The 18618-nt window shown below is 41.9% G+C and overlaps 1 protein-coding gene across 4 annotated transcripts in view; it reads right to left on the reverse strand.

Annotated features, from left to right (window-relative positions):
* Positions 1-18618, reverse strand: part of celsr2 (cadherin, EGF LAG seven-pass G-type receptor 2) — a 78836-nt gene that overhangs the window by 35925 nt on the left and 24293 nt on the right. For all 4 annotated transcript variants that reach the window (XM_085274047.1, XM_085274046.1, XM_085274045.1 and 1 more), the window contains exon 2: positions 7660-8361. In XM_085274047.1, the coding sequence (XP_085130173.1) occupies positions 7660-8361 (702 nt within the window). The remainder of the gene's footprint in view (positions 1-7659; positions 8362-18618) is intronic.

Below are 18618 nucleotides of genomic sequence, written 5' to 3' on the forward strand. Positions count from 1 at the left end.
GTCTCCTACCTTTCCTCTAAAAAAAATATCATTTTTAGAACTCCATCGAGAATTAGCTATTTTGATCCATTGGGGTTCGGTAAAGTTTCATAGTGGGTTGGGCAAACTACCGGGCTGGAAACAAGACGTTTACTAATCAATAAACAGATAAACAGAAAATAAGCGAACAGCAATGTTGGTAATCAAATAAATCAGTATTATTCCAAAGCAAAAATATAAGAAGGTAAATATTTTTGTTGATGTTTTGTCTGCATAGAGGACTTTTTTAGCACCTCCAAGTTAATCCGTTTTGTTAAATAGGGTTTCATTAGACATAAGAGGCATTTTGTGATCAACAAACTATCAGGAAAAACAGTTAAATGTGTAGAATAATGCTAAAAACTGCACATGGACTGAGATCCTGTTTACGCATGTAGTCACCCATTCAGAGCCAGGAAAAACCCTGCAGTTCTTGGATTAACTGAGAGTTCAATCAGTGATGATAGAATTGTTAGTTGCAGTCCCAGATCCACAGAGATGAACTGTGAGATGTTAGAGGTCACATGAGGCCAGTAAAGGAAGACTCTGATCAATGTGAAGCGAAGGACCAGGGTAGCCGTGGGACAGCGACACACGGTGTACTGTGACTCCATGAATGAGTCTTCATCCTTCTCTGCAGCGCTGTCCGTCTCACATGTGCCATTTGTCTCGGTCTTGGGGACGGGAGGCTGCAGCGGTTGCTGAGGCGAGACTGCTCGCTCTCCCATGGGCGAACAGGAATTTGTGTCAAAGCCACTAAGCCAGCAGTGTGGAAGACTTCCGCTGCGTGCAACACTACTGTAACACTGGCACACACACACAGCTCACATCTTCATCCAACAGCACTGATACACAGGCCTTTCATTTACTCCTTCACTATTAATCACTCCATTCACAGTCCACAGAAAGCACGCCTTTTTGTTTTATTGCCGTTGTTGGAAAACATCCATGCAGTCTCAATAAATTCAGGAACTGCCGGTCGAGACTTCCTGATATTGACTCTGAAGGTTTATTGATTAACAGAAAAGATTTTATAAACACAAAAGCAGAGACACGTTCAGAATGCAGAGATTAATGCTGAGAAACAACATTTTTGGGCCCATTTGTAGCCGATATATACGCTTTCACAGCACAGTTTCTCTCAGTCAGAAAACCATCGACATAGTATTCATTCCTTTATTCATAACTTCTTATTAATAATCGCTAATAAGACGTTTTCCTCAGATGAGAGGAATTTGGCCAGGAACAACCTGGGAACCACCCAGTCTGCCATGAACTGTAGACTGCTTTTTTAGCATCCCAGCTGGGGATCAGGGCCCACCGAAGGGTTGCAGAATAAAAATGCGATGGTTAATGGGGAGGTTAAAAGATAAACCGCTGCTTCAACTCTGAGTTGTGGGATAAAATGAATATTAAATGGAAAAATGAGTAAAATATCTCAAAACTGGACAACAGTGTATTTTGTCTCCATCGTGAACACTTTCTAAGTGCGCTCTTTCCTGAAGTGGCATAAAGTCAAAATCTGTCAGTGCTCTGTTCCAGATGGAGTGAAGCCTAACAGTGGCTCCAACCTGTCATCCTGCAGATATTAGCTGTCCTCTTCTTACTGATGCTTCCTGAGAGCAAACAGCCACTGATGGCCAGCCAGCTGTAAAATAAAACCTTCTTGTTACACTGCTGGCAACCGTGTTATTAATTCAGCAACTTGCTGTTTAGGCAATAGAGCACTTTTGTTTCTTTAAGCAGTTGCTGTGGACAAACACACTGAAGCTGAAGCTGAAGAAAAGTCCCAGTAACATCAAGGTTTTCTTTACTGTGGAAAAGCACATTAGTCAGAACATTTTGGTAGCAATTTGTAGAGATCATGCTCACTGATCTGAGGTAAAATGCTTCTCAGTGTTTGCCGGCTCCCTGCGGAGATGCCTGCACCACAGGTGCTGCAAATGGCAGCTTTGTGTTGCCAGGTGAGCGGCGCAGCAGGGCGGGGACGGGCTCACAATCCCAATTCCACACAATGTCCTGATCAATAATTCAGACACATCTCCTGTGCTCTGTTTACGCACCTCTATAAGTCCATCCAGTGCCCTCACTCTCTGTTTGCTGCCGGCATGAATCATTAAGCAGCAAATTGAACAGACACCTCAGAGATCGCGCTTTAATTTAGACAGGAGGAACCACTGGGCTCCTTCATTTTCTACTTCTTGTGAGTACATCTAAATATATACATTACACAGTCTTTATATATTATTAGCAAGCCCTGTAGATACGCTTTTCTGCTAATAACCATAATTAAACTTTATAGCTAAAAATAAGGCCGACGTCACTTTTGGCACCATCAAACTGTAAAAATGAACTAAAAGCTTCAAAGCAAATAACATCATGGAATATAAAATAGGATATTAACACCTCTGCCTACACAAATAGCAAAATGATTCATGTTTTTCTCTGATAATTTATCTGCAAAATGGGTTCATAGTATTTTTAGATAATCATAAATCCCACAGGATCGTCACACTGAGAGAGAAACAAAAAAAACTAAATGTACCCCTGAAAATCAAAACATGACAAAATAACCTAATAATTATTTGGCTATCTCAGTAAACAACACCTACTCCTTATGGCTCACACTCTCAGCACATAAAAACAACATTCAGCTGCACTTTATCTGAGGCCAATTAGCAATAAAAAATGCATGTTTTGCCTATCGCTTTGTTGTGTTTGATGTAGCAGGGTGAGTATGACGGCATGGATGCTGTAAATACATTAAAAAAAACATATCTGGTCGTAGTGCAGCTCTGCACCACCCGTCTGTGCAAACCGTTCCTAGAGGGGACGTTTCCTCAGAGATCTTAGAGCTGGGTGTTTCTGAGCTGCTAGGTAACAGAAGAGCATCAGCGCTCCTCCTCAGTGAAACAGAGCGGGTGGGTGGATCCCTCCGGACGCACCGAAAAACGCAGAGTAACCGGGAGTAAAATCCACTATCACAGAACAAACAAGAATCCTGTCTGTAACAGAAAGGAGGTCAGGGCGAGCATATGCAAAGTGTTCAGCTAAAGCGAGCAACCACTCGGGAATAATGAGATAAAGTGATCGATAGCCCAACTGATACATGACCTCTGGCTGTATCTGTCATCTGGGTACACGAGCACGCACGCACACACGTGCACAAACGCAAACATACGTATAACACAGAGATCAGATCACTCAGCATCTCTCTCTCCGTTCATTTTCTATCATCTCAAAAATAATTTTAATTAATAAAAAATGAAGGCAAATACGAGGGAAAAATCAGGGACAAAGAATGAGGCAAATGTGACTTGTTCACTTAAATTAGATTTCCTCATCACTAGTCAAATCATCTGTTGCATGCATTAAGACCACACATGCTCTGTGAGTTTTTGATGTCCTGGATCTTTTTACATAAAACAAGTAATCCCTGAAATTGAAGTTGAGGTGTTTACAGGTGTTTCGTGCACCTCTCTACACCACTGACTGCTAAATAAAGACAAAGGGCACACAGTGAGGTAGACGCGAGGTAGTCAGTTCAGGGAATCCATATCGACTGATGCCCCAAGCTAAAGTCTTTAGAAAAAGTGAGGCTGTTGCATCTTGCACATGCTGTGATTAAAAAAAACCAAAACACACACACACACACACACACACACACACACACACACACACACACACACACACACACACCGATGTGTCTGGTAACATTTTTATTCATGCTATCTCTCAGAGGGAAATTGTAGTGGCTTGCAGTGTGTCTGGCAGGAGTTCATGGTGATTTGTAAATGTGAGTGTGAATATTTTTGTTGCAAACCATGTCTGCACTAAAAGCCCACAAATGTATTCTCAATGACTGTATGAATTAGCAAAGAGGGGAAAAAAATCTCATCATCACAGGGAGGTGGAGGTCAGTAGTTATCTGCTGAATGATCAACACAAACACATCCAGGATTCCTGCGAGAAGTCACGTTCACGCAGCGAGCTCGAAAAGAGGAGCATCCTTCCTGCCGTGTGTTTTAAGACGACCATGTGTGAGAGCAAAAGCAGGACAACAGTCTTGTTGTTCGTCATCTACAGAATGAATCGGAGGAGCCAAATCATTTACTCCGTGTTTCTGAAAAACAGCTACGATGATGGCTGTTATACATTTTTGTTTCTTTTTCTTTTTTCATTTTCTGTCCTGCTACCATCTGGTGACGCCTACAGTCCAACAGTTGCCCAGCACGCACGCACACGCACCATTAACACATAAACCTTGCACAGATTGTCCGTCCACCTTTCTTTACACAAAATCACAGCTATACAGCACTTAGCCACCCACCTGAACGAGACAGAGCGAGCACACGCACACACACACACACACACACACACACACACACACACACACACACACACGCACGCACGCACACACACACACACACACACACACACGCACACACACACACACTGAGCCCCATCGAAGTGTAGAGAGCGATGAACTGAGGAACGGCAGCAGGAGTTGTACATCAGAGGAGAATACGTCATGTATAACCGTGTATAAATGACCTTGGGTGATCAAACCGATTAAGTGAGACATCTTAAACTGTAAACCGCTGCATCATATTCAGGTAATGCTCTGCATCGGGGTCTAAACCTCATCAAGTGATGCAAACGAATCTAGCTAACTGTGGACAAAAATACGCCCACTTCACCCACTCGCACATTCACTCCCTCTCTGCTGATTCACGTTAAAAGCACCTGCGGTACAGCTCCAACACCCACAACTGTGCAAGAATATGTAAGTGCCACTCAACCTGGACTCGGAGCCACCCAGCCCACACACTCAAATGCCGACACTATTTGAGTCTTTGTGAGCAGCTCTAGGTGAAAAAAAATCTTTCATTGCCTGATGAGGAACAAAGGAAGCAACGCTATTAATGAGAGCACAAAAACAACAGCGGGGTTTTCAGCAATTCTTCAGTTCAGCTCTTTCTTTTTTTAAACTAGAGGCCTTTTCAAGCAGATCTTAGTCAATGTAATCATCTTCGGATTATTCAGGAAGTGAAGTGCTCCTTCACCAGGTTTGCATTCTTGATTTCACAGCTGCTACACATCTGCGCATAAACTAATCAGCTCCAAAACAACTGTCTCTTATTTAAGTATCATCCCTTCAGTAAGTAAAGAATAAATATGTAATGTGCACTCTTTATTTTACACCCTTTTATGGAATATGTATGAGATATGTCAACACTTAATAAAAGATTTATAGTCGTTTTAAGCTGTTGTAAGGGCATTTTCTGCTTCAGCATGCAAAATAGAGAATAAAAAAAAAATGCCTTCATAATATTTTGTATTGCTGGGTTTTTAATAATGCTATTTATTAACTGCATGCCTTACATCACACAGATTTATTGAATGTATTTATGAATAAATCAAAACTTAAGGTGTTGTAGATGCATAAACACCATGAAAGGAACATATTTAGCCTTTTGGTAGGTGGTTGCTAGGCAACATAATAAAGCTATAATATCTGATATAGAGAAAAACTTTCAGAGGCCTAAGATGCAGTTGTGTGCTAAGTTTAATTAGCAGGCAAACTAACAAAAACATATAATCTAAAAAAGAAGCTAGTTAGCATAAGCAGGTGACATTCTCCATCTTTTATATACAGTCTATATCTTACACTTACACATAGCTTCTGACTGTGAATATTAATTATTGACATATAAAGTGCACATATATAGATATGTATATATTATTCTGTGTTATAAACAAGCTAAGATGAAAAGAGGGTGTTAAAATGCTCCTCTGTAATCATAAATATACGATCATGGGGGCTTCAAAGACAAGATGAAACTTTAAATCACATTAAAAAGTCAGTATTTGACCCACTTAACCTCTCAACAAAAAGACAGGGTAACTAGCCTAATATTCAAACTGTATTAATTAGCATATTTTAACTCTCACTCTCTTTAAACTCCTTTTCAACTTCCCCCTTTTCCCCTTAACTATAAACCGAATGAGCGGACCCTCTTTAACCCTTTGAAGACGTGAATAATTTTTAGAGCAATGAATGAATTACAATTCCTGCAACTGCTTCACCATTCTGCTGCCAACAGTGATAAATTAATCCTTCATTATCACTGGAAATGGAAGCTTCTGTCCTCTCCGTCTCGACATTGTGTGCGCTCTGTGATGCTTTTTTGTTCAGCCGTGGTGTATTTCACAGCTAGGGGACACGCTCCATCTGTAGCCATGTATATTTAATAATTTCCTCCCCTTGTTCCACTCAGGGCTCTGGTGGTCTTATTGGGTTTTTTTTTTTTTGAAAAACACAGTAAACAACTTTTTTTTAATGTCCCCAGTCTCAGAAAAAAACATGAGAGAGCAAACAGAGCTGTTTTATCATCACTTTTCCTGTTCCTCGGATCTTAGTTTTGAGACCCCGTCCACTGCTGAGCCCATAAGTGTAGGTGTGAATGTCTATAACTATACAGTTTATTCAGTGGCTGTGACACAAATACACAAACAGAGAAGGAGAAAAAGTATTCTGATATTTATGGATCTTGTTCCGGTAAGTGAGTCAGAGGTCACACAGATGTGTAGCAGTTAATCAGCTCATGTTTTTACGCTTACTTCTGCTGTGACTTACTGCATGAGGATAAATCAAATAAGTCGTCACTCAGCTTGTGTCTGCCGAGCGGGTTATTAGTGAAGTGGACGGTCTGTGGGTATAAAGAGCTGAAAAGGGGAGTGAAAGGGACAGATGTAGACATTAAAGCCCCCGTGGGAGTTTGTGAAGAGACAAGCAGACATGTGAACAGCTTGGCAGAAACTGGTCTGCTTCACTTTCTAGTGGGACCAAACACTTGAAGACAGGTGCTTTTCAGCAGGAATTCATGGAGCTTGAAAGTGACAGTTTGCTAAAACCTCATTTCTGCACACAGCAGAATGGTGCAAAACCTGGCAACTGAAGTTTAGAGGAGGGTTTTTAATACAATATTTTAGGTTTTAACTTTTTATTTCACTTCGAGGTTGCTGGGCGCTGACATAGAGCGAGAGGTGGGGTACACCCTGGACAGGCCGCCAGTCTATCCCAGGGCAAACACCGTCCACAATTATACTCGTATAAATCTTTATGTGATATAAAAATGCCATAACACAACTTTGTACAGCAGCACGATGCTTTTACCTTCCCTAGTGAGCCAACAAGAATGCCTGTTGACGATTTAGTACCTCAAAACAGACCTACTTCAACAACCTCCAACAAAGCACAGTACTTTGCAAACTATGCTAGAAAATCGTTGCAACTAAAGGTGAAACCAACAAACTGTCTTCCCCACTTTTGTTAAATTCAAACACTGTCAAATTGTATAGTGCCTTTCAAGAAACCCAAGGATGCATTACACAAGAGTAGCAAAGAAAAAAAAAAGAGTGGTGGTCTTTGTCTCTCTGTGTTAGCCTTGTGGTGGATCAGGCCCATGAGTTAGATACTAGTTAAGAAAACACCACATGTGGAAGAAGGCAAAGAGGCCGAAAGCTGACAGCTTTTCTTTTCATATGTCTATTAACATGAACGCAACATAACTGGGTCAATTATTGAATTAAGTTGTGTCTAAGAGTGTGCTTATTGTGTTCAGTGAAGTGTCTCACCTGTGTAGTCCTCAAAGCACTCGCAGGTATAGCCTCCCTCTCTGCTGCGGCACACGCCATGAGGTCCACACGGTTTAGAGTAGCACAGGTCGATCTCAGTCTCGCAGTAGTCCCCCGTGAAGCCGGTGGGACAGCGGCAGCGCAGCCCAGCGATGGGGTGGATGGGTCTGAACAGGATGGTATCGGATGCAACAAAGGGCGCCAGGCTGTCAAACTTCAGCACCGACACACACTTCATGTAGTTCTCACACGGCTCGCGCAGGCAGATGTTGTCATCAAAGGGAAGAACCTCCTGGGAGGAAATCTGAGCGAGAAGGCTGCGGTTCAAATACAATCTCTCTTGGAGCTCCTCCGAGCCAAAAAACTCCCCAGGCTCAGCCCCTCTCCCCGGCCCGTCGCCTCCGTGACCGAGCCCACCGGGACGCTGGTGTCCCTCCCCAAACACGGGCACAGCCACCGACAAGCTGACGTTGAGGATGCGAGCGCTGACGTCCGTGTCATCTTGGATGTTGAAGATCACAACGTCTTCAGGGGCAGCGGACAGGACCCGGGCCACGCCGTCCAAGAACTGAGACAGCAGCAGGGACAGGAAATGTTCCTGGGAGGTGTTGGCCAATCGCAACGTGATGCTGTTGGACAGCATTTCATCTGTGATGATGGTGACTTGGAGAATGCACTGAGCTGAGACTGAGTGGACACCATCTGAGAAACAGAGGAGAAAAAGAAAAACGTTTAAAAAATGGCAGTTTTGGAACTTCTCTTAGCAGAAACCAAGTACCGACCTCCAGGACTGAAAAAACGAATGAGTCTCCATAGACTTCAGTTTTAAAATGACAAACTTAAAGGTATCAAAAATCACATTTACAGCCTGGTATACAAACAGGTTTGGCCTCTTTAGAGTAGAGATGAACTTTCCATAACTAACATACTTCACCTGTATTTGGGCCTGAAGTTATGCATTATAAAGACTGCTGTGTGACGGGTGGCTGCCAACTTGATCACTACCTGCTATTCTGATCTTGATCTTCTGAATTTGACCCCTGGAGCATACTCGTGGTGATTTCCTGGAAAATATTATGTCTTACCATGCAGTTAACTGAGCTAACAACCCACCCAAGAAGTCTGGGCTCCATTTGTTTTCCCAGTGAGTGAAATACGTGCATTATTTTTGTTTAAATGTAAGCTGCACTAACAATCAGATATCTGTGTCTGCAGGATGCATACGTACAGCCTACGGATGCAGCTTACTAATGAACACAGCACTCCACCTTCTCGTCCAAATATGGTTGTTTGCTGCTCTAAAGAAAACATGTCGACGGCCAAAACGCCGTACTCAGTGCTTCAAAACGGTAGCCAATAGTAGAGCGATGGGGACGATTGCGAAGTGCTGGTGTGTGGGTTGGATGAAGAAGGCTGAATGTACTCCAGGTTTTATGTCACGTTGTCACGAAAAATCTTTAAAAGATGAAAAACAACGAGGCATTAGTCGATCTGCGGCTCTCAGCTTACCGGCCTTCCCAATCACACAAATGTCAAAGCACGCGTCACTAAAAAATCCACTTTGATTTAGGAAGTAATACACTTCGAAGAAGCTAGATGCAGTCGGTTACTCAGAGGAAAGTAAACGCTGTATTTGTTCGGGGACTATTTTCAGACATGAGTTAACAGTTGGTGCTGCAGCATTTGAAAAAAGCAGGCATGTATACATAGGAGTGACTCAGACGTGTCAGTGTTCACAGTCATATAGGAATGTAGAGCAATGTTGCAGCTCATTAATGTGTTTTAAATAATAAATAATATTAGTATTAAGCAATCCTTGACTTTGATCTGACACACACACACACACACACACACACACACACACACACATACATTTGATTTGGGGAAGTTGAGGAAAAATATGCCACGCCATCATAATGTAATTGAAATAACAGGATGTTTTTATCCTCCAAAGTATATTATAATAATCTAAACTTGAGTCTCGCCAACACACGGAGCAGCTGTAACAGCAGGACAGATGACGGTGCATGGAGGTGAATGGTGGTGGCTTTACACAGCTGTTCCACACAGTGTAGCAGCATCTTTCCTAATGCTCAGGACGGTGATATAAAGCAAAGACAGTAGCCACAATAATGTACAAATTGGTGTTTTGATAAATATTCTAATAATAACACCTTTTTACTTGTTCTTGGCTCAGACGGGTGTTTTTCTTGTTTTGTGCCAGAGTAGATAAGAAATGAATGCCAGCCTAAGAGAGAACAAGTGTATGTTTTCTTTCAATACATTCCAACTTTCTAATCAGCAATTTCACGCCTGTATTCACAGCTCACTCTTAGCTTTCTTTGTCCGGAAGCAGAGATGCTGCTTCATTATACATGCCACGCTGAAAGCCTCGAGTCTCAAATTCACCACTTTCAGCAATTCTCAGCTCAGCGGATCTCTTGTTTTTAAAACCAGATCCTGGTAGCATTTAATTATCAGTACACTTCAAATGTTCAGCTCTGAATCCAGTGTTGTTTTACTCCTGCTGTTGTACATGATGTCTTGACTGCATGAATTTGTGTGTTAGGTCTTTACTAAAGAGTCCACTTTCTAATGTAGACATTATGTTGCATCATATCAGGCCAACATTTGCACTGACTTATGACTTTGCTGAGCTGATATTTTTGGGTTATTTTCCCCCCACTGTGAGCCCATTTACAATAAAGTAAAAATGCTCATCAGCAAGTATGAGCTGGAAGTTGAACAGTACGAGTCGGAGCACTGCTCACTGAGGAGTAAAATTATAATGAAAACAGCCTTGATGTGAGTAAGGAGCACACAGGGAAGTCCAGTGCGTGGCTAACAAGCACAAAACCTTTTTTTTTTGGTCTGTTACAGCTTCAATGTTGCTCTAAATCCAGTTGATAGAAACAGTCTAACACAAATGTACTTCCTAACCTGGATCATTTGGCTTTCTGCCCAGTGACAAAGGGCCAAAGCCAGCATACAGTTACACAACAAACAGTTTGCACTGCATTGTTGAAAACCTAATTCCTTTCTGCTAAATGTTCTCCTAACATTTAGGACCAGTTTAAATGTACATGGCACATCTCTTGCTTTATCGTCATCATAAATATAAATTGCCAAAACACTTTGACAATGTTCAAACACTTTGAGCTGTACAAACATTCTCTTTTTCCCTTTTTATGCAGAATAACACCATAATCTGTATTTGATTATTTTGAACCAGTCTATTTAAAGACTGAAACATTCTTATTTTCCAAGAGGAAGCTTACATCAATCCGCCTTTAAAAAGCTACACAGGCTTACTTTGAGGTCACGGCGAGAGACCACTATCATTTTGTCTATCTAGCCGGCCCGCGGGTTTCTGTAGCCTCGAGAGCAAACACAAAGCGGGCTTAATCAAATCAAATGTGTCACTAAAACAAGCCTCGGCCTCTCCCTCCAAAACAATCAATGGGACGCTTTGTTTGGGGTTACTGGACGCCGGCCAGAGAGCAGAACCTGTGAGCAGGACTCACACAAACAGCACTGCTCAAAGTTACCAGATCCCTGTTTTGGCACCAGACAAGTTTAAACACAAAGTGCCAAGGGGAGGGGGGAAGGGGGAGGGGGAGGAGAAGAAGAGGAGGGTGGGATGGGGACGAGTGGAGAGGGGGGCTCATAGAGGAAGTGAGACAGAGAAGCATGTTTGACACGGCTTTAATCCTTCAGTTTTCACTCAAGCGCTTCCAGCACTGTAATAATACAGGGCCTTAGCAGAGGAAGTGCAGGGAATAAATCAAAGACCAAAAACAAGGAGGGTCGCTCCTAATTCACACTCTACTGTAAACACACACACACACACACACACACACACACACACACACACACACACACACACACACACACACACACACACACACACCTGTGTACACAAGGAAATGTTTGCAGATAAGAGTCTAGAAGGTGACAAAGAGAAGACAAAGGCAGATGATGCTCTATCTTCTTTTAGAAAAAAACTAATTTGAAGCAGAAGCTACAAAGTTACAGTTTTCATTATGTAATTATGTAAATATGAGGTTTCACAGGATAATCGACCTGTTATTTCAGTGTATTCAGGGCTTAAACCAGTGATTTTAGTGACAGTCTGCTACGATTTGTCTCTGAAATTACTTTCTGATAGCTTATCTGATAACATCTTGATTATTTTCCAAGTGAAACATACAGTACATTAGAAACATATTTCCACAGACTAAATTGAAATATTTAATTTTCCATTTTTTGCCCACCGTGGAAAATATAAAGACTTTATGATTATATGGACGAATTTAGGTATGTGATTCTTCATCTGCTTACTACTAAAGAAATACCCTGTTTGGGCTTTGTTTCTTGCATGCTGCCGCAGCAGAGCGTTTTACTACTACTAAATAAAGTAGTAGTAAAACTTTAACGTAACGCAGTGCTTTTTGCAAACTGTAGACACACTTTCTATTAGAAAACTAAATTAGAAAACAACAACCCATTTCATCTATTCAAGTCGTATATTAACTGATACTCTGCAGCAACAGTAGCCAGAACAACACAGCTCTCAGTGAACCGGGGCTCTTAAAGGTTAGACCATGTATGAGGAGAGACATCGCCTTAATTATGTCCTCTGCCAATTCACATTCTTGGATGGGGGACTCGGGCAGCGCTCCAGAGGTAGACGCAGCGCTGGGAAACTGAGCGCGAGGAGAATCTCCACTGAAAGGAACCAGACCATCCTTCAAAGAGGTCATTCTCCATGGAAGGATACTTCGCTGAAGGAACGGAGGGCAAGCGAAGCATTTTGGGCCAGAAAAGGAGGAAAAGAGAGATGCTTAGTTGGTAACAAGACAAGTTGCCAGCTCTGAAGTGTGACACTGCTTTCAGCCCACAACTCCAACCCCTCTGGGCCTCTGGGTGCCAGGAATGCTCTCAGCTAGGAAGTGGCGCCAGGGAAAAGATTAAACACACACTGTGGCTGCAGCACTGCCAAGGCTATGTACAGCATTGTGTGTGTGTGTGTGTGTGTGTGTGTGTGTGTGTGTGTGTGTGTGTGTGTGTGTGTGTGTGGGTGGTGGCGAGCTATACGTCAATACAAGCAGAGGCGAGATGGTTAGTTTAGTCATTAGTCAACAGCAAGACTTTTTGCATTTATAATTTAATACGTGCACAGATTTTGACGCATTTATTGCTTTTAAGTTAAGAGTGAGACGAGCACAGGCACTGTCTGATAAAAGCTGAATCGTCTGTATTGTAAACACAGCACTCTGAAGGTCATGACTCACCTTTTCTAACGTAAAATCCAGCATGTCATCAGAGCCAAATACATTTCCAGTAATAAAGAGACTAATGTAAACAGGTTGTCTCATTATGATTTACAGAGAGGTCTCTCAGAGATGCAGACGGGCCTCCTTTGACTGTAGGTTGAGGCCTCCAAGCCAAGAACATAAATTATCAGCCAGGATGTTGCACAGGAGAAATGCTCAGCTTTGCATTTCTGAAATATCAACAAAGCCTGGCTTTAATGGTAAGGAAAATCAAATAATTCATTGGCATGAATTATATGGACACAAAGAATCTTTACAATGAAGTGCTTGATATAAGGAAATATATACTCAAACCAGACTATATGGATTTCTTTTTAAAGCTTTCTCTGGGTCTTAGTGGCTAAGACTGAGAGAAAGGTCAGGACAAAGAGCAAGAGAGAGAACAAATCACTGAGACTGGTCTAATTAGACCACAAAGTTGCCATCAAATCTCCCAGCTGAATCCCAGAAAATGTCAACAAAGTCATGGTGGATAAAGATCAGAAAGACTGTGTGACCAAGTTACTGAGAGGACAGAGACATCACCCAGCACTGTGACACTAACCCAGGCCCTCTGAGTCCCCCTGAACTGTGAAGTGACAGTTTATCAGCTATTTACCCTCCTCTCTGTATGCTGGAAGATGTTATTTTGAATTTTAAGGTGAGATGGGATAACAAAAAGAAAACAAAAAAACAAGACTAGCTGCATCTCACTCAAATCAAATCAAATCAAATCAAATCACTTTTATTGTCACATCACATGTGCAGGCACACTGGCACAGCACATGCGAGTGAAATTCTTGTGTGCGAGCCCCACAAGCAACAGAGATGTGCAAACACAACAACACAAACGAGCAAAATACAAGAATGGCCAACCTGAAACTAATAAATATATGTACAATATATAATAGTGTATGCATTTCTGGATGTGTATACTAAATATTTTCCTACGTGTGTGTGTGTGTGTGTGTGTGTGTGTGTACACATTTTTAATAATAATAATAATAATAAAATATATAAAATATACAGAGTTGAATATGTGCAAAACAAGTGGCATTTATATACAGTGTGGAGTGCATAATGTTGAAGTTCCAGTAGTGAAGCTGAGGTGTCTATGACGTGTTCAGCAGCCTGATGGCCTGTAACACCAAGGAACACAAACCTCTCTAAAGAAAAAGACACAGCAGGTTTCACCTTCAGACGGCTAAAAGCTAGCAGAGAGACAGAGAGAGACAAAAGCTAATTAACGAAAACCAGGAAGTGGCTTTTTTATGTCAGCACTGTCCGTGTTACTCTTGCTCTTTAGCAGACGTCACAAACATATTCGTGTGTTAAACACTAATGTGCTGGTTAAACGCTGAGCCAATGAAAACGAAGGGCTTAGCAAGCAGTTTAGCTGAAGTGCTTTACCATAATGAGAACACTACGTTCAAATCATATGTTTTACTGTTCTCATGATAGTGTGAGATTAACCAATATACTGTGGTGTTACATTAAATATATAGCCAAGAGGAACAGACACTGAAGTTTAAGCCAGGCCTTAATCCTACATGCATATCATTTAATCCAACACCTAGCCATGTCGTCTGCCTTTACAAACATTTGTGAAAGAATCAGTCATTTGCAAGAGCTCACCAAATTTGAGTACGGTACAGTAAAGTAAACAAATCAGTTCATAAAATTTCTTCCCACCTAGATATTCCTCCACCAGCTATAAGCGGCATTACTGCAAAGTGGAAGTGTTTAGAAAACACAGCAACTTAGGCTACGTCCACCCTAATGCGTTTTCGTTTTGAAAACGGGTCGTCTTCTGAAAACGACTGAAAACTCTAGTGTGGATGGGGAGCGTTTTCAGACGAAAACGTCGTTTTTCAAATCTATTCGGGCTAGTGTGGACGCTACGTCCACACTAGCCCGGATAGTGTGGCTGTACTTTCCTCGTAGACAATGTAAAGTTACAGAGTGGGGTCGCCAAGTGTTGAGGCTCAAAGTGCGTGAAAGTCTCCAACACTCTGCTGACTGAATGACTGCAGAGCTCCAAACGTCCTCTGGCATTAACATCAGCACAGAAACTGTGCACCAGGAGCTTCGTGGCATGGGTTTCCATGGCTAAGCAGCTCCTGCAGGTTGTCACTAGCCCCAGGTGTAATACCAAGGGGCTACTGACAACATGAACACACACCTACTGAAATCTGTGGACTTCTTCCTAACCTTACATTTAACCAGTGTTGGGACTAACGCGTTATTAAGTAACGCGTTACAGTAACTACGTTATTATTGTGGTAACGAGCACGGTAACTAGTTATTATGCCAAAATCAGGAACGCGTTAGTCGTTACTGGGATTTAGATAGGGTCGTTACTCGTTACTTCGTGTGGTGGCTATCGCGGAGCTTCCACAGATTCAGTAACATTAGCAAGTGGTGGAGGCCAGCAGGTGGATGAAGGAAAAGGGACGCAGAAGGAAAAGAGACCCGAGGCGGCCGCCGGTCCAAGTGTGAACTGAACTTCAGGTAAGAAGTTATGACCTGCAGTCTCTCTGGGTCAGATATAAACCAAGTTTAGGTGGAGTTTATTTTCGTTATTCTGACTTTTTCCATACTGCGTGCTAGCTAGCATGACGGAGTTTCTATACAGCTGGGTGGGTGCTATGAAGTTAATGATGTTGAACTTTATTTTGTTCATAAGTTATTAGAGTTGCCAACCGTCCCGCCTGGTATTCAGAGAAAATATTACGCGTTTCTTATTGAGGTGAAAAGGAACAGCGGATGTCGCGCTAAACAACAGCAGCACGTTTAAGCTTGATCAGCTGTTGTTAGAATTTATTTAATATTAATTTCTAGTATCAGCTGATGTTTGCTGGAGCCACAGCTGTAAAGCTGCTGGTCATTATGTCAGTTTGGTTATCTGGTGAGAGGGAAACATGAAGATGAAACCAGGAGATGTCCTTACTGAATCATCAGAGCTGAACAGGTGATGGAGAAACAGGTTTACCTTTTAGGTGACATGAATGAGTTGAAGGGAAGTTATGAACCGTTTCTGAGAGACAAATAACACCAGGATCCTTTTTTAGGTAGCTGACAGCTGGTAACTGTGTAGGGGCGGGTCTAGCAAAGTGTTGCCAGGGGGCCAGGTAGGGCATTAACAGGGAGAGGGGGGCACAAAGAAATACTTTTCTTTCTTATTCTCATTTAAAATGTCTCGCTTTTAAAAAATAATTATCTGAATCTTACAACAAACGATTGATAGATTGATGCATATATACCATCAAAACTGTGTACATCACTGTCACAACAGTGTTTATTATCATTCAAAGGCTTTATGATCTTTCCTATAATGGTGGGCCAGTCTCTAGTCAAAATGCCCGGGCCAATTTTCTGTCCCAGTCCAGCCCTGTATGCAGCTCATCTGCAGTCTGGTGTTGCCTACATCTTCCTATTCAGAAGGCAGAATTTCAGAGTTCTGAGTACAATCGAAAGCACCACGACTGCAGTTTTTGTGTTGGATGTAAAAGGCGCACATGACGCTGTGACGTAGGCTAGAATCATGGCGGCGGTCAACAACGGTCCAGGCGTGGGATTTCTCTCGTGGAAATGTGCACATTATCTTTTCCTTTCTACTGGTAGGTGGCACAGTGCACTGTGGCAAGTAAGCAAGCTAGAAGACTGGCAAAGTTATGGAAGAAACACATTAACAAGAGAATTCTGAGTAAAACCAAAGTTACTTTCCCTAGTAACTCGTTACTTTGAAAGTAACGAGTAACTTGAAGTAACTCAGTTACTTTTGAGAGAAGTAACTAGTAATGTAACTAAGTTACTATTTTAAAGTAACTTACCCAACACTGCATTTAACTGTACACAAGATTGTAAGATTCTAAGGATACTTGAATGTCCTTAGAAGATTTTTGGTTATATTTTTTAGTGTAGCAATGTTAATCGGCTGGTTGCTCCAAAAATATGGCTGAAACACCTGAAACATGGATTTCTGTTTACTCGAGTATGCACATTCAAATTTCCCAGTAACTTTCCTCGAGCGCCATTTAGAGTCTTAACTGAAATGTCTCAATCACTGTATCTTTCTCATTTTTTGTGGATTTTATTTCCCTGCCCTCTTGTGCCTCTTTCCTGTGTGATTACCTGTTCCACCTGGATTTCTTTCACAGTTCTGTTTCCGGATTTTTTCCTTTCTCTGCTCTTCCTGTGTACCAAACCCCTTATTACCTCAGTTAAGTCTGTGAACCTTTACCTGATCTGCAAAGTTATGCCATCCAAGTTTAATAATTTTAGCGTTTTCACCAAGTTAAAAAAGGGCTGTAAGTTATTAATAAATGCATGCTAAACTCATGATATTTTCAGCAGCCTCAGCTGTACTTTGTATTTGGTGCTAATTAGCAAATGTTAGCATACTAAAATGCTAAAATTAGCATGCCAAGTTTAGCATGCTAGATCTTTTTATAGTTAGTACTGTCTGAAATATGGACATTATTTATATTATGTCAGCACTGACGGTGTTGCTCGCTCTTGCTCAGAGCAACTTTAGCAGATGTCACACACACACATTAAACACTAATGTGCTGGTTAAACACTGAGCCAATGACAACACCTCCTGTTACAGTGGGGATGGGAAACACATTAGACCTACTATAAAAATAGCATTTATCATAATGACAGTGGAGAGCTGATAAACAATGGCACTCAAACAGCCATTCATCACATGTCTAATGATAGCACCCAAAGAACATCTCACTCAAGCACAACAGCATTTAATCTGTGACCTGGAGAGGTTGATGCTGCTTCAGAGGGGGCTGTGTGTTTCGCTGCAGAACTGTGTCATGTTGGGGGGGGGGAACCTCTGGGTAAGAAGGTAATGAGGTTGAGCAGAGCCTGTCTTAGTTGTTCAGAAGAAACGCACTACAGTATGTGCAGCATGCACCGAGTACTCAGTACATCAAAGAGCACAAAGCCGGGGTCCCATTTCTAAGATCAGCAGGAAGAGCATAAATTAAAAATCACTTCGGAGGGATAAGGCCTGCAAATGTGTTTGCAGTTCGCAGCCTTTACAGCTCCGACCTGCGAGTCGCTCTGCAAACTTACAGGTTTGTTTTTCTTATTTGCATACTTGAGGAAAGATATAAATAAAAAAAAATGAAAAGAAATACCAAGAGAAAATCAAAAGCATATTAATCGGAAATAAATATTACAAAATACCGATCAGTTATATTCTGTACAAAACGTCTCAGAAGGTCCATGTTCATGTCTGTCTTATTGCTACTGACATATCTGCACTAACCTTGATGTCTTAATGCCTGATGGGCACATCAGGGGCGACGTGTTCAGTATCACGCTTAAGGATTCTTTGACATGCAGACTAAAGGAGCAGGGGATCAATCCACCAACCGTGGTAGATGACCCCCTCTTTCACTGCGCCACAACCGCTCAGAGAAAACCCCAGCAATCACGTGACCACCTATGAACAAGCACTATGTGACAGTGGGATGGAAAAACTCCCTTTTTGCAGGAAGAAACCGGGACGGAAGAAAGCAGAGAAAAATTAAAAAGCAGCTTAAATCTGTAGCAGCATAACTAAGGGAGAGTTCAAGGTCACGTGATCCTGATCCAGCCCTAACTACAAGCTTTATCACAACAG

This window comes from Mchenga conophoros, linkage group LG5, assembly GCF_057382185.1.
Source record: "Mchenga conophoros isolate Kocher_MC1m ecotype Shallow Benthic linkage group LG5, M_conophoros_male_GT1.1, whole genome shotgun sequence".
Taxonomy (NCBI): Eukaryota; Metazoa; Chordata; class Actinopteri; order Cichliformes; family Cichlidae; genus Mchenga; species Mchenga conophoros.